This window comes from Gymnodraco acuticeps, unplaced genomic scaffold (assembly GCF_902827175.1).
Source record: "Gymnodraco acuticeps unplaced genomic scaffold, fGymAcu1.1, whole genome shotgun sequence".
NCBI lineage: Eukaryota > Metazoa > Chordata > Actinopteri > Perciformes > Bathydraconidae > Gymnodraco > Gymnodraco acuticeps.
The window spans coordinates 992,576-1,014,130 of record NW_022992041.1 but is presented as its reverse complement, the minus strand read 5'-3'; the positions used below and the strand labels follow the sequence as shown (position 1 = coordinate 1,014,130).

Sequence of the window (21,555 nt, the reverse complement as noted above, 5' to 3'; positions counted from 1 at the left end):
CCGACTCAGGAAGGAGACACGGGAAGAGCAGTAGCTTTGATGTCAAACACATGATGGTTTATTTGGAGTTAACGGCCGGAGGATTCACATCACAAGTCCAAGAGTCAGAGGTTCTGACTTCACGGTAGAGTTGCCACGTCAATTCTGAAGAACTCTACCCCAGACCCATGTATTTAGCTAGTTCCGAGAGCATCATCAACATGCTGCATAACAAGATAGAATGATAACACCTCTATCAGCTGACGCCAACAGGCAGGAACAGGGAGACAAAACACTGAGAGCACAGCAGCCAAGGTTACAGGTGCCTGTGCTCAGTCAGGACAGTTTGAACTGATACACTGGGTCAAAGTTATGGGCCTTGGAAAATATTCCACAACACAATGTTTCTGTTTTATAATGATTACCCTGAAAGGTTTTACATGCACAGTCAGGTCACAGTGGAGAAATACTGTATATAGTCGAGAAATTGCAACACCTCTACATTGTTATTTTTTATGGATTTGTTACTTTTGAACAGTGTTGGGACTAACGCGCTACAAAGTAACGCGTTACTGTAACGCCGTTATTTTTGGCAGTAACTAGTACTCTAAAGCATTACTTTTTTAATTCAGTAACTCAGTTACCGTTACTACATGGTGCGTTACTCCGTTAGTTTTTTGTTATATAGTCAACAGCCAGGCGAACAGAGATGATAACTGTACTTAAGTACAGTACTTGAGTAAATGTACTTAGATACTTCCTGTGTCACATGCGGAGACGCGCTGTGGGCGTGTTTGTGTTGTTTACTAACAAGACTATCATGGCGGCGGCGGTGGAGCTCAAGTCTAGTTTCTCCACCTGGAGATATTCTCACTATTTCACTTTTGTCGAGCACAAAGAAAAGAACGTTTTAGTTCAATGTAAGTTGTGTCCTGGCGGGTCAAAGATCTTATCTACTGCCCAAACCAGTCATTCAAATCTCTTAAAACATCTGCAAAAACAACATGCTGGGACGAAGCTAGTAGCTAAGACCACAGAGACTCAGCCGACGCCACTCCACCTCCACCTAAGCAACAGCGGCTGGATTTTAACCAAGGGACTGCTAGCCAGGGAAAAGTCGATAAAGCCATTGCACGGTATGTTGTAGAACACATGCAGGCTATTGCTACAGTGGAGTCACCCGCTTTCAGGGAGCTAGTTAGCATGATAGCATGTCCAGGCGGCACACGGCATATGGGACGGAAAACTTTTTCCAACTACCTGGAGAAAGAATATACAAAAATGGAAAGCCAGCTAATATCGATGCAATCCAGATTGCATATAATGCATGTCAAGTTGATCAACAGATTGTATTATTCTCCAATGCAATAACAGTACTGAAATGAAGGCTATAAGGGCATTAATGGGAGCCCTTTTTCTAAGTAACTAAAAAGTTACTTTTCACAGTAACGCATTACTTTTATGTGTAAGTAATCGGTAAAGTAACTGAGTTACTTTTGAAATGAAGTAACTAGTAATGGTAACTAGTTACTGGTTTTCAGTAACTAGCACAACACTGCTTTTGAAGTGAGATATTTATAGATTATCTCGCCCTATTATTTGTTAAACTGCATGTGTGCTTCTGTTAAAGCACACCAAATGTATGTGAAATCTCTAATTTCTTCACATTCTGCTATTTCTATAATGGCTGCATCAACAATGGCATCATATTTAGGTCAAATAAATGCATTTAGTCAAAACCTAGATGGGTAAGGGCAATTCATTTATGTGTGCATGAGTATAGTCATTTACTTTTGGGCTCATTTCAAGGCTGAACAACAAATCTCTGAGAAACAGATATTCAAAAATCGACTGTAATGTCAAAAAAACGGATATGAAAATATTCTGTTATAGTGAAACGTTATTTCCTGTAGAGAGCACTGCAGAGTTTTTTTAACCTACACAGTGTTGTATTCAATCAAATGTATCTTCAAATTGACAGAGGATGGATGCCTGCAACCGAAACACCCACTTCCTTTTAGAGCCCAAATAGCATTCTGTGATCTTTGATGAACCCTAAGTTTGAAAGCCTCTCAATCTCCAGCCTCTGTCCATTTATACATTTCCTTGGACTGCTCAGTACTTCGAAGCACTGGTGCATGAGACCCTTAAGCAACAGTGCAAAATACCCCTGGGACCTCTGAATAAATCATTTGCTTTCTCACTGCCCTTTTTAATGCCATTTGTAGAGGAGAAGTTGTAGAGGAAGGGATCATCTAGTAAATACTCTGCAAGTACTTTCTTCTGACTGTGATTCTTTTCCACCCTGATGTGCTGACTGGATTTTGGAGGAAAGTGGTAGCCAAGTGCTTCTTTAAGACTGTTTTGAAAACATTGACAAATTGCAGTTTGATTTTTGAGAGCAGCTCTGTGTGATCCAGAGGGGCCTTCAACGATAAGAACATTGTCCAGTGTGAATAAGAACAATGGGTACTTGTTTTGCCACCATTTGCAAAAACTAAAACCCATAGTGCTTCACTTCTACTTCCTGAATCTAACTCCAAACATACAAAACAGGGATTCAGACATTTAGACAGTGGACAGTATTTTAAGCCTGTAGTTACCTCTTTAACCATTTGTTCATTTGTTGTTGTTTTTAGCACCACAAATGCTGGATTTCTGAGGCTGATTCTGTGACTATCAAGTTACTATGATGAGGTTCATTCATTTTGGAAAATAATATAGTGAGCGGGACATTTTACATTTGGAATATAAACCAGACTAACTAGGTTATTTCTGCATTAATTCCTAATAAGGCTAATCATATCTATGGTATTTTTGTCATGTCATTTCTTGTTATTGGTGCAGAAATAGACAAACACCCATATTTCTGTTATAAGTTATAATATTAATATAATATTGGCCATAGGTCATATTTTACTATATTGTAATTGTTTCCAGAATACATCCCAATAGCAATATTCGCAATTCATCTTTTGAAATTAGTAATAATATAATACATAATATAATATAGGTTTTTTTCTGCGTTGAGATATTACCATGCGTTTTATTTTCAATCTTTTTTAAATGAAAAAATCAAGTTTGTAACTCTGCTAAAATAAAAGACCCAATTTTATTGTAAAAAAGGTGCATGACCTTTGCTAACAAGCTACATTTTCAAATACCAATTTTACTTCAGCCTTTGTTGTAATATAATTTAGTTGTATTCTATCAAATATATTCTGAGAGAACTCCTTTTGGTAATGTTGGTTTTGCTCAATGAAGCTTTAGAAATGTTTTTTAGCACACAGGTCTTCTGGTTCAGAAACCATTTGATAATGCAGTGCAAAGATATTTTTCCTCCATTTAAGAAATTCAGTTCACTATTCATGTCCTTCATGGCTACTGAAATTGATGGTCCCTACTTCCTGTAACAATGCATAAGGGGCCCTGTGGAGTCCATTTGGGATATGACGACTTCTTTACAACCAGACAAAACATGCCATTGAGCTATGAAGTGAATCAAAATGGCATATTTAACAGGATGTTCCATGTTGTGACAGTCCATTTTCAGGCAGATGGTAAAAACTATATAAAGACGCGGTTGGACGATGTTTACATTCAGACCAGCCTCTGCAACACAACCTGTAGGTTTCCACAGAGTCCATTTAAAGTCTGCAGTCGGCGTTACTGCTTGCTGCCATCTCGTCAGCTTGGAGTCAATAAATCTACATTTTGGTGTCAGTGTTGTGGAAGGTCGGTGAGGGAAAGGTGTGCCAAGCAAATGACAGTCAAAATCACTTGAGTGACTTTGATAGACCAAGAGGACATGTCAGTCAATGCTAATGCTAATAATGCACTTCACAAACATTCATTCTCAAAGTGCTTTTTCTTTAGGTATTAGGTTACTATATGATATAATCTATTCTTTTGTATTCAAAGCTATGATAGAGTTTGCCAGCCAGATAAACAAGGCTTTCTTCTTTGTATAGTGGTGAGCTATCTGAATATTTTATATTCATACTGTTATTCAAAACAGGGGTTACACACTTCTTATCATCTTTGAACTGAAAATAGTTGTAAAACTTGATCAACTCCAAAGAATGAATCAAAACAAACTGACAGCAGAAAGCCGTGATACGCCGTTAGCTTATCAAGTTCCTTTGTCTTGTATGTTAGCAAACATCTGTTTATTCATACGTTCAGAAGAATGCTACCTGTCAAATTGAACTTGAATATTTACTAGTGTTTATTCCAGGTTCGACCCCCTAAAAATGGATACGTCCCTGATGTTTACTGGAAATAAGAGTGCAAGCTCAGTGTCATACCTTTCAGCGAGTGTCTGTAGACAGATATTTTCATATGTCTCTGGAGTCCTTTGTCAGAGACTGTTTCAGAGAGAAATCTCCCATGGCATTTCATTTTCACTTCAAATGTAATACTGTAATGCTGCCTGTCTGCTGGTGCCAAGAGTCCAGGTGCTAATGCCCCTGTGGAGAGCCATAGCAAGGTGAAGACAAGGCTCTAATGTTCCTCATTTAGAGTGAAGCTACTTTCTTTGATTGATATGTTGGAATATTTATAATTGTTGTACATTTCTGCAAATGATGATTAAAATATAATGAGGTTTTGACTATTGCCTGTGTTGATTTACTCACATTGTTTCCCCAGCTGTTGGTAAATGAAGGTTTCTTTTCAGCCATCTCTTCAACCAATTTTCCAAAATGTTGTTGCTTTCCTTTCAGTAAGGGGAGTACTATGAAGACAAACATGTATAAAGGGTGAAGGAAGGACATGTATTATTTATTCTCTACTCTGTCAGGAGGATAAGTGTGCTAAACTTGTATCCCTGGTCAGGTAGAAGATGTGCTTAGAGTAATGGATGATACAATGGTAATGCAGTTACCATGTATCATCCATTCTCTATTCTCTCAGTATGTTAATATTCCCGGTGTTTTGATTCATTTTACCCATTGCCTTAACCCGCAAGCATATGTCAGCGGCTGCACACAGTGCATGGCTTGCATTTATTGGCTTCTGGCATCATCCTAGACTCACTTTGTCTGGCTGTAAATGAGTGTAAATGGATATGTTAGTGGCGCTATGAATACGTGTTTATTGGAAGTAATGCCCTGTCACAACCACAGCTGGCAAAACGAAAGCCACTGTAACAATGACATTCATTTGTCTGAAGCAGAGAGAGCATTTTGTGAAATGTAGTCCATTTCACAGGGAAGCATGTTTATACTTGCCTGAGGCCATGCACTATTGACTGATATAAAGCAGTTGTTTTCCACATGTACACTGAAGTGTGGTACTGAAAGTCCCTTATATGATGAGGCCCTCTGTTTCGCGAGCGTCGACGGGGGGGTGTGCTAGTGGAGCCTCGCAGCGGCGAAACCACGCCGCGCCACACAAATTGCGCCGCATAAGTGTGCCGCATTTGCGGCTCAGTTGAGGCCCCCTCCGCAAGGTGAGGTCCCCTCCGCAAGGTGAGGCCCCATGCAGTCTGCGTGATCGGCCTGTAGGGAAGGGACGGTACTGATGTTCTGGATTAAATGTTATCAGGAGCAGCTTCACAATTGTTTTGCTATAATATGCTAGTATGGCACTGCTTAGGGCAAATAATAAGATGTTGTTTTGTGTTGGTCTTAATATTTTATCCATTATTTTGTTTCTGTCTTCCAACAAAGACTACTCCTGTATTGAAAATCGCTACGGTCAAACCAAATCTCTATTCAACATGTAGGAAAAAGGGACTTGTTGTGGTTAGCTGTTTGTCTTTCTGCACATGTTTTACTTGGCATCACAATGTGACTTGTGCTAATGATTCACATTATCACCTCAAAGAGGCGTTGGGCTATGCCAACCATGCTGCTGGGTGCCTTCGTGTTTGTTACATGCTTTCCTTTGAGTTATTTTGGGTTTGTCTGGGCTGTCTTCACTGGCATGCATTTGCCGCAGAAAGAAAAGCCCCTAGCTTGAAATAGCATCTCTCTATTAGTGTTTTTGACTCGCCTCCACTCTATGAATTCCTAATGTTTTCGACTGTTGGTCTTTCTCTTAAAAAGTGTATTGTTCAGGAAGAACTAAACAAACAACTTGGATCACAGAAGAGCGAGTTCTTTAAACCAATAACAGCTTTATTGCATTCACTGTGTCCAATTCATACAGAAGATCTATGAAATTATTTTCTAACGAAGATTGCTTTTTGCTATTGTGCTATGGAATTGCTGTATGTTTATTTAGATAACCATACCTCCTCAATAAAATAAGATGCTCCTGTTGTTGTACAATATCAGAACATCCAATGAAGGGATGTAATACTTTTCTTTGCAAACCAACCCAGAAACTTTTAAATGCATACAAAAAGCTCTACAGGGTGGTCAGTGACTGCTAAATGAAGCGTTCACTGAAAACATTCATTTCAAAAACATATTACCTGCTGCTGGCCCAAAATGTCTACAGTGCATTTACTCTGATGGAAGCTTCCCCTAAGCTGTTTTAGGGAACATTTCTTTGAAACTCACGCTTTCAACCAAAATAATTAGTTCATAAAGATTATTGCTCCCTCAATCTCATGACCCTTTCTCTAGATATGTCGCTATCCTAAATTATGAGATATGAGTTGTTGTGTTTTTTCAATGCCCATTTTGCTTTGACCCTACTGGATCTCTAGATATTTTGAGCTAAGGGAATTGCAGCAACAGCTGGGTTGTGTAACATATGTATCATACCCATACCCCATGTGTTTTCCTTATAATGGAAGAGTATAAGGCTGCCTAAAAGAGTATGCATTTGTATTATTGGTAACAATGTTTTACATTGATTGATTAATTCTACAGTATTGTATGCAATGTCCAAAGGGGTTACATTGACAACCTAAGACAATGCCCAATAGTCACACATCAAGTCAAGTCAACTTTATTGTCAATCTCAAAATATGTTTGTACACACAGAAAGATCGAAATATTGTTCCCCACTGTCCTGAGGTATAACAAAAAACTCACACATTAAGATGCAAGAACACTCAATAATATACAAAAAAACACAATATAACTGTCTACTTCAAGTAAGCAGGATATATATATAAAAGATGATGTACATAGTGCAAATGGGAGTGCAAAATTGTCCATAGCAGCGTAAAAGTGATGCAACATATGACATTGAGCAGCCATTGATATACTATGCAGTCTGTTTTCAAGGGGGAATTAGGGAAGTACTGACAAAAGAGAAAAGCAACACAACTGGTTCAAGGTTAAGGAAAAGAGATACATTTGCTCTGTGGGGAAAGTTAAATGAGAGGTGTTTTTTTAAGGATGACTGCATTTAAGTTATTTAAGGTTTCTCTCTGGTCTCAATGTTTCTTGGTATGTGAATAACTGATCCCTGCCCTAGATTTGTCATTAGAAGACTTTTAAGAAATGGGGTCATGCCGTCTCAGAAATTCTGATGACTGAAGTGTTTGAGTTGAGGAAATGGTGTTACTGACAGGGGGAATTATATTAGTTTATGACTGTAGTAAGACCTGAGAAGGGAGATTTATTTTACAGAAATAGTTTTTTAATATACTTTGCCTTTAAGATGATCAAGGTAAATAATTAACACTGCAATACCAACTTCAAATCTGAATATAACACATTACATTTATGTATGTACCATACTTGTCATACATGCTCTGCAATGCTTTTACATTTTGACGTCATGATAAAACACATTGCCCTACTGTGTGCTCATAAGGGGTTATAGATTTGTAGATGTCTGTGACTAATCTTGGATTTCAATTCTTCTTTTCTTGACATATAGCACTATACTCCATCATACTATTCTGCGTCTTCCTATGGATCCCCTTTGTTTATTTCTACTATGAAGAAAGGGATGACGACAACATGAACAAATGCTCGGTAAGAACTCACATTTCTTCTTATACACACAGCACTGCAATCTGCTTAGATTTGGTTCTGAAGGATCCAAATTCATTCAAATGATTCAGGTGCAGCTTACCAATATGGTAAATGCAAAATGTCTTGTTGTTGTAGTTTAAGGCAACATGAAACCATTCGCTTCCACCCATTTTATATGACAAACACTAAGAGATGATTTCCATCTTTCCAAATACCAAAGTCTTTACTCCAATCTTCTGTTTACTCCTTTGTCAAATCAGGTTTGTCATAACACAGAGCATGACAGATTTGAAGTCAAACTGGTCATTTTGCTGTAATGTTTCTTTTATGGTTTTGTTTAATATTTGGGGGCCTGGCACTGAGGAAACCACATTGTATTGGACCTATGTTTGTACATGCTAAATGACATACATAAAATTGAAACCTTAAAGGTGGGGTAGGTCATTTTGGAGAAACCAGCTCGAGTGCGCTAGAATTTGAAAATACACAGCCGGAAAAAATCTGCCACTTCCTTACAGAGCCCCTCCTCCAACACACACAAACGTGCACATGACCAATGAGGGCACGAGATAAGTTTGTGCACAGATGGAAGGCTGACGGGCAGGTAGGCCATCCACTTATTTTAGCCGGGCCGGCTAAAATGATTGGTCGTGCTTTTTACAGTACTACGGCTTCCACAGATGACATTTTTTTATGGATTTTTTGTCAAAGCACTTAAAATATTCATTGCTATCGGGATGTTAAGAGCATTCCATGGAATATAACAAAAAGTGTATCTCGAGCCGGTTTCTCAAACTTACCTACCCCACCTTTAACAGGCTAATCAGTATTATTAATTTTTAAAAAAAAAATCTTTATAAATATTACTCTCTATGGTATAATGCCATGTTTGCTTAGGATATTCAGTCAGAATGTTTTTAAGGGCCATGAAGATACAGATAACGCACTTAATGTGTGTTTGTTTACCAAAACCAACACAACTGGCTAAACAATCTTTATATATGTAAGAATACATATATACTATTGCATTCATACTGTAAGTCATAGACCCCACATTATAACTTAAAGGGGACCTATCATGCAAAATGCACTTTTTGATGTCTTTTATACATAAATATGTGTCCCCGGTGTGTCAGGGAACTCACGCAGCGTCAGAAAATAAAACCCTCTCTCTTTTCCTCCGTACCCAAATATCTCCAAATCTAAAAATGGGGCTACAACGGAGCTGATCCAGATTTGCGTCCGATATAACGTAATATCGGAAATGTAGGCTGGCTTTACACCCACGGCCCTATCAGAAACAATGCCCGACTGTTTTGGACGTAATATGGTCGGTTCATGTTTACATTAGCATCGCTAACACTCAGAGCTAACCTGTATTGCACAGAGCATGTGTGTGAAGAAGCAGGAAATAAAAAGGAACTCACCTTGTGGTATAACCGGCAAGAGAGAAAGCCTTTGAGCTCCGTACTGTTTCAGAAATAATCCTTGATAATCCATGATATGGGGTTTCATCACGGCAGTATTTAGTTTAGACCAGGGGTAGCCAACACGGTGCCCGCGGGCACTCAGTCGCCCGCAGGGGCAACGTAAGTCGCCCGCGGGGCATGTTCTAAAAATAGCTCGCCAAGCAAATCCAAAATGTATAAAATACACAAAACAAAAAAGGAAATGTAATTAAAATAATCTACCCTATGCATAAACAAAACCTAAATCATAGCGAACTCTATCTAGCCTACTTACTACAACTCTATATCTATCTAACACCCCTCCTCCCCCCACCCCGACAATGAATATCGACCAATCACGTTCTTGCTTGATTTGCGGGACCAGCGTTGCAGTCGGGAAGAAAAGCAATGTGGCACCTCCCCGCTGATTTTCCTTCTGGCAGAATATACACAACACATCAGCCCCATTGAACACAGCCTAGTCATGCCAGCCTATACTGCACATGAGGGGCAGAGTTTTACTCTGTGTGTTGTAACATGCATATATATTTATTCCACTTGACACACACACACGCATGGCGTAATCTCCACTGGGGACAGGGGGGGAGGACATGTCCCCCGCACTTTTCGAAATCCCGTTTGTGTCCCCCCACTTTACAAATATGTTTTATTTTTTTTAAGGCAAGCCGTCATCGCCACGGAGGAGCACGCGAGCGAGACAGGGAGAGAGGGAGGGAGAGAGAGAGAGAGGGAGAGGGAGAGAGAGAGAGAGAGAGGGAGAGAGAGAGAGAGATATTTATAAGAATAAACAAGTTTAAATGATTTGTTATTGGTTGTGATAATATTCTAAAGATGATTGGATTATTGAAAAGTATACAGCTCTCTTTCATATGAGTGTTGAGAGCTGTATCCATAAATTCATTTTGTGCTCAAAGTGCACCAGATTGATGCATTTCACTTCAACATTTTAAAAAACATCTTCCCGGGGGTGCATGCCCCCAGACCCCCCTAGAAGAGGTGAGGACCACCCCCAAATAAAGCAGGTTAAAATAATTAAATTGCATACATGTTCTTTTAGTAAACACTGAAAACGGGTCCCACAGACCCAAACAGCACACACAGGTTAAAGGTAAGCATATAATAATGTTAAAATGTGCTAAATATATACACTGCAAAAAACAAAAAAAGAGGAGTAAAAGTAGCCTCAGACTTGTTTTATTTTTTTAAAGTAGCTCTCATCCTAAAAAAGGTTGGTGACCCCTGGTTTAGACAGTAGCTGCCGGGTCCCGCATGAGCTCAGCCCCCTCCTTTTTTAAAAATTGTTATCAATCTTTTCTTTTTTTTTTAATGCTTTATACCCAAAATCAGCACTTTTGAAACAGGAAGTGAAATAGAGGGATATGAGGCATGGCTAGAATGGGTGATCTGTTTGGTATTTTGAGCAAAACACTTCATAGATACGGAGCCCCCCTGGTGACATTGGTGAGAAAAATATTAATACGTGGCCACGTATTAATAATGCGTGGCCACGTATTAATAATGCGTGGCCACGTATTAATAATGCGTGGCCACGAATTAATAATGCGTGGCCACGAATTAATAATGCGTGGCCACGAGTTAATAATACGTGGCCACGTGTTAATAATGCGTGGCCACGTGTTAATAATGCGTGGCCACGAATTAATAATGCGTGGCCACGAGTTAATAATACGTGGCCACGTGTTAATAATGCATGGCCACGTGTTAATAATGCGTGGCCACGAGTTAATAATGCGTGGCCACGAATTAATAATGCGTGGCCACGAGTTAATAATACGTGGCCACGTGTTAATAATGCGTGGCCACGAATTAATAATGCGTGGCCACGAGTTAATAATACGTGGCCACGTGTTAATAATGCGTGGCCACGTGTTAATAATGCGTGGCCACGAGTTAATAATGCGTGGCCACGAATTAATAATGCGTGGCCACGAGTTAATAATGCGTGGCCACGAGTTAATAATACGTGGCCACGTGTTAATAATGCGTGGCCACGAATTAATAATGCGTGGCCACGAGTTAATAATACGTGGCCACGTGTTAATAATGCGTGGCCACGTGTTAATAATGCGTGGCCACGAGTTAATAATGCGTGGCCACGAATTAATAATGCGTGGCCACGAATTAATAATACGTGGCCACGTGTTAATAATGCGTGGCCACGAGTTAATAATGCGTGGCCACAAATTAGTAGTGCTGTCAAAATTATCGCGTTCACGGCGGTAATTCATTTTTTGAATTAATTGCGTTAAAATATTTTTTTTTGAAAGATTTCAAACCATGCATTTTCAGCAGCCGAATCAAGTGCCTTTTGCTAAGGATGACACTGTGCTTAACTGCAAGGGATTGCAGAATATCCTTATAATTCATACCCAAATGAAAATCAAATCAAAATGATCCATGCTACGGTACAGAGTTTAGCTAGTGTTGTCTATGGTTGTCACTCAGTCATCAGTTTCTATAGACTATCTGGATTTAGTTATTGCGTAATAATTATTGTGTTCCCACGAATTACTAATGCGTGGGAACGTAATAACTAATTCGTGGCCACGTATTAATATTTTTCTCACCAATGTCACCATAGACATGTTTTATATATATTTATATATCTGAGACCTATGCTATTGCCTAAAAAGAGCATGATTTTTAAAATTTGTTTTAGTGAGTATTGTACCAAACCAGTGATCACAAAGTGCCCTTTTCTAATTTCAATGTGTTAGTTTTGAGCTGACAGAGGCATTTTCTCTTACAGACAATGAAGTCTTTTGTATTGTAACTTTAGAAGCACCTTGAATAGCGCTGGTAGTGACACCTTATCTCTGCCTGGTCAAACTGGATCTACACTGACTCTGAATAGCTGTCACTCACTATTGTCCTTATCTAAATGGAGTATATGACCCCGTTCCCTCATTAAAAATGAATAATAAAATGTCATGCCTGTGATTGACCAGTAAAATGTTCTTCTTTTCCAGCAAGTGAAAAACGCTCTGAAGTACACAGTTGGGTTTGCCATTGTCTGCGTTGTGCTCCTTTTAATTGGGTAAGTTGGAGAAATGGCTGGTTTCTTTGGCTTCAGTACACGATAGGTGGAAGAGGGCGTGGATTTGTCATTGCGTGGAGTTAATGAGAGGAAGGCCCCTTCAAACAGCCACCATATCATTTGCCTTGCCATGATAAGCCATTAAAATAAAAAAACTATAGACGTCCTCTGTCTAAATAAAAGTGGTGTTCTTGTCAATCTGATTCCAAACCAGCATGTGTCATCTATGTACAAAGCTCATGTGGAGGGAATATTGAGGCTTTTCTGTGATGTTGTGTGTTATATCTACAAATCTATATTGATGTACCTTCTCAGCCATGTCCCATTTATCCCGCAATTTTCTACTAGTTTTGTTCCTGTACCTGCAGTACATAATAGACTTCTCTGCAGCCGTGACAGCAACATGCCACGAGTGCTACCTAAACTAAGCAATGTGCTCTCTCAGCCGTTAAATGATACATTGGAGGTTTACTTGGTTTTAGAAAAATAAAGGACCCATGACTATTAGGGCATCTTCACTGGTCTCACGATTCGATTCGATTACGATTATCCTGTCAACGATTCGATTCAATTCGATATCCCGATGCATCACGATTCATACCAATGCGTTGCATCCTCAATTTTCTATATTACTGCACATGGCTTATTTTTCATCAATGCATACATGCAGTAAATACATATGAACTCTCTTTTTATTATTTAGAAAGTGCTTCAGAAATCAATAACATAAATGTCTTGACATTCATTTATAAACCAAAATAAATTAATTGTATAGGTCTAGCCTCCCTATATCTGTGTGTGAAGTTGTTCCATCCTCAAAAACTAAAAATAATGCTTCTGCAGTCTAGCTGCAGCTTCTAGCAACGGTCTTCTGTTAAAAAAGGACACTGAATGTCCTGAATGTGGCATCACACACATGACTTGAGTCTGAACACAGCAGACAACAGGAGTATTTAACAGCATATAACAACTAAAATACTGCATGTGGGTGCACACTTACATTCTCTGTCTTACTGTTACATAAATGCCATGAGATTAAATTAGCTTCATTATATCTCAGTGATTAAGTGAATAATAAAGTTTCTATCGGGTCACTATCAGCCTGTCACTCATTATTTTCAGGGAGGGGGCGGGGCTTGGAGGAACGGAGAGGAGACGGTGATCGCGGAAGCTTTTTTCCTCCTGCCTTCACAAACTTTACACACGTATTTATCGTCTGAAAATTGCTAGAGGACATTCATACTCTGCAATCCAAGACTTAATTAAATCCACCAAAAACCTGACATGATTGTAACGCGATTATTTTTTGAAAAACATAAATCTCTGAGCCGCAGCGACACGGAGTGATTCAGAGCGGGTCCTTCTGCTGTTGGTTCTGGACTGGTGTTCTTGTGTTGGTGGATAAAGCAGACTGCTCCGTGTTTGGTGTTGCTGTGCCGCTGTCACGTCTGTTCCCTGATCTCTGCGTCACCGACCGATTTGATATTAAAGTGACAGAAAAAAAAAACGTTATAGTAAAGCCGCGGCCGGAAAATCAGGAAGCAACGTTACTACGCTATAACCGATTATCTTCCGTCACTGCATCGAGACCGAATCGTCCACGTACGCATCGCAATGCATCGTAGAAACGATTATTTTCAACACCCCTAATGACTATACTTTTTCACAGTTAGTGTTTGGAAGTTAGGATTTATTTGAGACTAAAGCAATTATGCTCCTCTTTTACCTCATGAACTGGAAACTAGAACTAGAAGGCTTTGTTCTGGCTATTGTTTCTGTGGTAACACAATAATGGCTTTTATACTGGCCTGCTTTTCTCATACTAGGAGAAATCATGGTTGAAGTAGGTTTCTGTTAATTCATTTGGTCTTTTCTTCATGCGATTTATATTTTGTCTTTTTTACCTTGCAAGGTGTATACCTCATTGTATTATTTATATTTTAATGCTAATTTTAATTGTAATATTGCCACTGCAAGTAACTTTGTTTAACATTAGGACCCTACCCTCTCTTGTTATTGGTGTTAAAGTTACTACAAGACACTTTAAATTTGTTATGAAACATTTTCAATGTAATACCAATGCCTCTATTACCTACATATAAACGAGCCGCGCGCCTTTAAATTGGCTTTAAATTAGAATGATTTTCTTTTCTGCTTCAACTGAAACAAAATAAATACATAAAGAATCAAAATCATTACATAATGTTATTGTTTCAAGGTCTTAGAGTGAGGAGGCTAGGAGCATTTCAGAATGCTCGAACATTATGCATGATGAATAGACAAAAGCATTTATGTTTGTTATTCTAAGAAAATACCCCTTAGAGTTTGCAAAAGTTACATTTCACTGCAGAAAAAGTTGTAGAGAGTTTTGTCACAGCTTAGGTCACTTTTATGAGGTGTGCTTTCCTAGAATGAAAAATGACACATGGCATGGCCTTAAGTGTGGAGCCCTGAGGGTAGCAACATGATAGTGGGGCAGATAAAAGCTATTGAGACCTCAGACCTTTTTCTTTTTGCATGTAAGGCAAAGAGAAGTCTTAGAGATGGTAATTTCATGTATTTGACCTCCCCTGGTGAAGGCTTTTTATTTTTTGAAGGACCAGTTTTTGAATTTCCTCAAAGAATCTGTCTCTGCTGTCTGTCAAGAAGGATTCATGATTAAAGGAAAACCATTTCAGAATCAAATATAAATAAATATATATATAAAATTCTGTATCAATACTGGTGAACCTTTCCCTCTTTTTGCTTGAATAAATTAATACTGGGAATCTTGAGAAGGTCTGTTTAAAAATGTACTAAATATGTTTCTCTCAAAAAAACAAACACAAAATCATCTACCTCTTTGAATAAATGGGTAAATGAATTGCTGACTTTAAACAAACCATGTCAATCATGTTTGGTTGTGCTAAATATTGAAGACTCTTAATACATAGTAAATAGTAATAGGAACAAACATGGATCTTATTTTCACAATAAAATGAAGAAAAGAGGTTCATCTTGTTTTCAAGTGCAGTATCAAAGTGGATGCTATCCTTTTTATATATTTGTATTTGTCTGCTGTAAACATATTGTACCAGGGGCAGTATCATTGTATTTGGCACAGAAAATTACATAATACACATCCAAGGAGTTACTCTTATGCACTGGTCGTTACTTCTGCTAAATTATTCTTTTGTTGCTTTCAGAGCCTTCATTCCACTTGAGCCCCCACCTGGTCAGAATTCCACCCAATGGGAGAAAGTACAATACCTTTTTGAAGAGCTTGGGAGTAGCCGTAAGTACAGCCTCTTTTTGGAATTCTTCACCCTTTTACAGTTGTTGTTACAGCGACTTCATCAGATTGTCTTTCCTTTATTTATTGTGTTATCAGATACATTTATTAGTTCAAAGTAACATTTAGCGATCCCACTATTCTTCTAACCGTATACTTTCTTGCTTCTTTTTCTTTTTCATATTTTATTCCAGCAACATTGACCTGTGTAAAGTCTACAGTTTTAATGGGGAGCATATTTGAGATGGGTTGACATAGCAGACGAAAAAAAACAAGTTGTCAAAAGAAAGGGCATATTGGGTGAGGTGTGTTGAATTTGAAAAAACTTCAACTCATGCAAAAAAATTAAACTCATCCCACAGCTTTATGACCCTAATTAATCTTATTCTTCAACGTGTCAACTGTCAGCTAACTGCATGTTAGATAAAAGAAACTTGTTACATCATGCGTTTATTTATTCATGTTCACCACCACACTTCTTACGTTGATTGGTAATTATTTAAGCATTCATCTTGCTGGATTTTATTTGTCAAACATCACAGGGCGTGATACTGATGTCAACAATACGTTTGGGCTTAACAACTCGTAGTCTATTTAAGAAACTACCGAACATGAGACTCACAAATGTTATTGTCAATTACATGCTTTGGATTCCTCCATCAATTCACTTTACCAGCAATAAAAAGTGACTTTATAGCCTCAATTTCAAAGTGCAGTAAGAAATTCAATTTGCCAGTTATAATCATCTGGTAATGATGGTTGACTGTGTGATCCCAACACTGCGGAAAGACCCTCCTTGAGCATCTTCACTAGTTAAACGGAGCATTGCCAAATATGGACTCCTAACAGTCTTCTGGCCTTTTGCCATCTGGGGATCAAGGAGGAAGTTGAACCATCTGCCTGTCCTCGGCTCAATAGTGGACCCCTGCATGCTCTCCCTAACCTTCCTCCCTTGGCACGGGGGGAAATAGCTTGGGTGCTGAGGAGGAAATGTGAGGATCATCCCCCTTTCTAATTCCTCATCCTTTCCCCTCTCCAGATGGGGGGGTTAATTGAGTAAAGGAAAGGCACTTTTGCCCCGTAACCCTGCTGACTGCTTTGCAACGCTGGTTCATTAAGACCCTTACATCTCTTTCTTTAATGGCTCCAACATTACACTGTTCCGGTGATGCACACTCCGTACTGGCAGGTCTCTTTTATTCAGACGATGTCTCGGCCCTCGGGCTTTCTTCAGGATCAACTATCATTTTTGAAAGAGGCCTTGGGGCCGGAACATCATCCGAATAAAAAAATACATGCATATGGAGCGGCAGTGTGATTCACTGGTGTGCGTTACCTTTTTTATACACAATGGTCCAATGAAGCCTAGATGTTCTTTACATCAGTAGCTGTTATTGTTGGTATTCAACAGCAGACTCTTGCATTTTCCGGGCCATGCCTCAAGGTTGGAGTAGAGTGGGTGGGAGTCCAACTTTAACTTGTAAACGTACTTGGGCAAGAATGACTGCGTATGCTCATTATCAGTGAGAAAAGAACACATAAACTCACACTGACCGTGAAATATCAACGTGTACTGTATATCCTATGTGTTTGAGCAATTCTTAAACACATCAATTATTTCTAGCAGTGTTTCTTTCTCTCCTCAACCACCATACAGAAGATAACCATAGGAATGCAATATAAGCCCCAAGTTATTCTGTGTTTTCCTGTATGAGCTCTTCTTGGTTTGAAGAAGACAGCTCCCATGCCACAAAGAGTATCCAACCTTCTCTGGTGGGGTCCTGGAGTTTGTAGTCCATGTTGAGAATTGGGGTTGAAATTTAGTTTGGAAATGAACTATAGTTCTAATCATAAATTATGAATGGTACATGAATACATTTACAAAACCTGGCATGCCATACACAGTTGTGTTTTGCTCACTCGTGTTTTAAAATAGCATGGGTAAAAATAGAGGCCATTCGTTTATTTTAAATGCATTTGAGGCTTCAGTTGACAGATGCCTAGTGAGGGGGCTGACGTGACGCTGCTGATCTCATCTTGATGGATCGTTTGACAATTCCTGCTGTCCCTCAACTGTGGGATTAAAGCTAAAATATGTCCAAACTATGTTCTTAAATACAAGCTAGTATCTGACCCTATTTTTTTTAAAATGATTTGACATCTTTACCCACACAGGGAACAACGAATTATGGCTCTCAACTTTCTCAACTTTGCTAAAGGCCTCCACATGCTGTTTTTTGGCAATATGTGGTCATTTCTGCAGTACATGTTATCGCATCCCATGATCGTAAAGCTTCATTTGACTTGTTTTGATAATTCTATCATTACACAGTATGGGCCCGTGCTAAAGGAGCTCCTTAATTAACACCTATTTGTACAAGCATGCACACAAGCCTGAAGGGCTATACGCAGCTTCAGATAAGAGCACCTCTTTGCTGCTGGATTCAAAGCTGTTCAAATGTGGAAGCCCCACCGATAATAGACCATATTCCCTCTGTATAATCCCCGGAAAATCTGCTCAAGGCGACCAAGAAGAGTGGCAGCAAACATCTATCCTTTGCTTTGTGCGGAGTTCACGAACAAAATGTCCTCCATGCAGAATAAGGAGCTATTGTCTATTTTACAAAGCTCACGACTAAACAATGGCAACAAAATCGCAGTGAAACACTCGGGAATAGGAAATGTATTCAAATTGTAATGTTCAGCCCAGCTGTCAGACTTAAAAGTTTTCCTTTTTGCATACAATACAATAGGAAGCAGGCATATAATTTATCTCCATTTTCCACCTCTTTGTTCCGCTGCGTGTAAATGCCTCTAAAAGAAAGTGATAAATGTTATAAACAACACAAAGTATACAAGCCCTGAATACGGACTTAATATTTTCAATCAAACGCCGCTGTCAAGGAGAAAGGCAAGCAGGGAGCCACCTATGGCCGTGCTGACAGGTGGCCCGGGCGCGATAAAGATGCTGCTGTGAGGATGCAGGATATCTATAAAGGGACAACTGTGTATCTTTTGCGTGGAGCCCTATAACAGGTGGGAGCTTGACAGGGGATTGAAGCAATCAGTCCCTCCATCAATCCCTGTCCTACAACTCCAACTCTGACAGCTGGTGTGACACCTACTGTTGCCCTTGCCTGATGGGTGGTCCCCTTTCTGCCTCAATCAAAGGTGACACACATCATCTCCGCCTATATACATTGAAAGACCCAGCTGTTACCCATCATGATCAATGTATGAAATGGCAATGATGACAAAAAAGTGAACCATATGTGTCTCCAGAGGAAGACTTTGCTACTGTGCTTTCATTAACGGCGGATTTAAAACCCAAGGGCAGAATACCAAGACGATGCCTTCTCTTTGTCCTTGTGAATAATATTCCTCCCAATTGCCTTCAAGTAAGCCAATCCCAGGAGTTTTCACTGAAAGAACATTAGCAGGAAGGTGATTTCTTTGCAGTTCCAGATGGGTTGTTTTCTTGGCAAGAAAAGATGCAAAACTATTACATTTTTAATTTCTTGTTACTTTAAGGAAATGCATTTTCTTTCACAATTCTTGGGGCTCCGTAATTACATTCAAGACATCATTTCAGAGATCAGTAAACCCAAATAACAAAAAAAATACTTTTCGCTCCTACCTCAAGGATATCTAGCTACCATTACTGCCTTTGCAGATGTTTAATGAATTCTGCAACAATTTAAAGAGGTAACCCAGGGACTACCAACAGAGAGGTTTAAAAAAGAATCATTAAAATGTAAGCAGCAGATAAAATGATACCCTGCTCTCCTCCCTGGATCCTACATGGTTAACAATGCCCCAAAAGATCCTCCTCATCTAGTAAATTCGTACATCATACTCGCACTGGGATGGCCCCAATAATATCACTATGACATCATCAAGGTCTTCTCCTAAGACAAAGCCTCTCCAGGGCCACAGAGAACATACAACTGTTCACATGCTGAGTACCACCTCACATGAACACTAAAAGGACCTTCTTCACAGTGGAGTGTCCACCTAAACTCACACACAATATTTTAGGATATCTCAAAGACTTTTCTAAGGATTTTAATTAGTATTTTATAAAAAAATATATCAGAATCAACCTACCTAAATTATCTATCTAAATGATTTCCACCAGAATTGTCCCATTGCACTGTACAGAAGTGCGTCAATGTTATTTCAGAAGCATCTTTAGAACTGACAACAAACCCACACCTGACTGACATACGGCCAAAGTGTACACAGTACAAATGGCTCTTGATAGATTATGCATTCAGCAAAGAGTCCTTTGATATTTCTTTCAGAGGCCAAGGACACATCTCTAATGGCTTTCCTGTCGTTCTTTTACCTGCAGATGGTCTACCCGCTCTCTCTTTCTCCATCAGCTCCTTGACCTTGATTGGCATGTTGGCAGTGATCACTTACACGGTGAGTTGGGACCTGAGACAAGTGTTGATGTTGTTTCATGTGTTTTAATGGAGCTATATCTACTCAGTGGTGAAGTCAAATCATCCAATGGGATGTTTTCCAAAAACGTTGCCAGCCCAGTAGCTCAATAGAACATCTGCGTATCAAGACTCATCAAATGTTTAAAGTATTAAGAAAGATTCATTTAACTTATATTTTCCGAAGTGGAGCTGTCAGGGCTAAAAAAGCATGTTTTTGCCACAAATGTACTTAAGGTGCAGTGCAGTTTCTTAAAGTTTTTCCTGTACAATTGGTTTCTCACCTTCTGAGTTGAGATGTACCTGGTGATGGAGTGGCCTTTCAGTATTTGTAATGCCTTGTGATGTTAGAGCTCTGGCATTCAATTGCTCAAACTACTCAGACCGCTGTCTTTCACCTGAGCGCCTGAGACTTTTGCATGATGAATGTTGTGCACCCTTCACCGGCTTATCTACCACTTATCAGCCGTCTATTTATAAATATATAAATATATATATATATAGATCCACCTCAGTGGCCATTAATATATGCCTATATTTTGATTCCCTCAGCATTCTGCACTTTTTCAATTTTTTTCCTATATCAGAAAAATTGACTGCTGTAACACTTCTTAATGCTGTCCATTTTTCATAGCTGTTATCTTGGTGAATACACTGTGAATATTCCCTGTGGGTGGGGGCACTGGTGCCATTGTGAGAGTTACACAGAAAAGTGCCTACTGGGTAGAAATATTAAAAAAAAAAGTGTTCCTGTATAAACCCAGAGAGTGAGAGTAAAAGTAACAGCCAACCCCAATCTTTCCAGTTTCTGTGGAGCTCAAGGAGTCCTATTTGACAAATCACACAACAATTGAGTGTGGAACTCCTAATGAATAATACGCAACCGAGACAAGGAGGTTGTAGAACGAGTCTCGCTTAAGGACATGCAATCCATCTCCATTGGGAGTGTGTCCACTGTTCTCTAAAGGGTGCATAATTACCCAGTGCATGTTGGAAGTGTTCTCAGATTTGCACTGACCCCTTGTTGATGTTGACTCTGCAAAAGCCCTGTAGAAGTCAAAACACCCAGTGCGACTTTGTTTTTTCTTGTTTTGATGAAGTCAGTCGAATAAATCAAGCCTTTGGGCGACAACAGCGTCTGCCACTCCCTTATTCTCACAGAAACAAGTGCAGAATCTCTCTTTATCTCACGAGATCTCACTATCTCGCTTTTTTCCTCTCTCCTCTTTCTTCAAGCGGCGAAAGTCTTTTTAGTTGCAGCCTACCCATATTTGCAAAGAGCTGTTTGATTTATTATTTTTTATTATGTGTTACTATTAAGCCTGATTAAATGGAATCTTAGTGACAGGTACTATAAGCAGCGGAAATGTTGTCCATTACTCCTGTGCTAATTTATCACGACTCTGCGTACAGAACTTGCCATCTTCACCTAATGTAAAAAACTCAGTGA

General features: G+C 39.2%; 1 protein-coding gene across 1 annotated transcript in view; it reads left to right on the top strand.

The window, feature by feature from the left end:
- The window catches only part of lmbrd1 (LMBR1 domain containing 1), a 53,658-nt gene that overhangs the window by 5,925 nt on the left and 26,178 nt on the right, over positions 1-21,555 (top strand). Inside the window, exons 4-7 of the mRNA XM_034201907.1 lie at positions 7,765-7,862; positions 12,322-12,389; positions 15,575-15,663; positions 20,015-20,088. Coding sequence (XP_034057798.1) covers positions 7,765-7,862; positions 12,322-12,389; positions 15,575-15,663; positions 20,015-20,088 — 329 coding nt within the window. The remainder of the gene's footprint in view (positions 1-7,764; positions 7,863-12,321; positions 12,390-15,574; positions 15,664-20,014; positions 20,089-21,555) is intronic.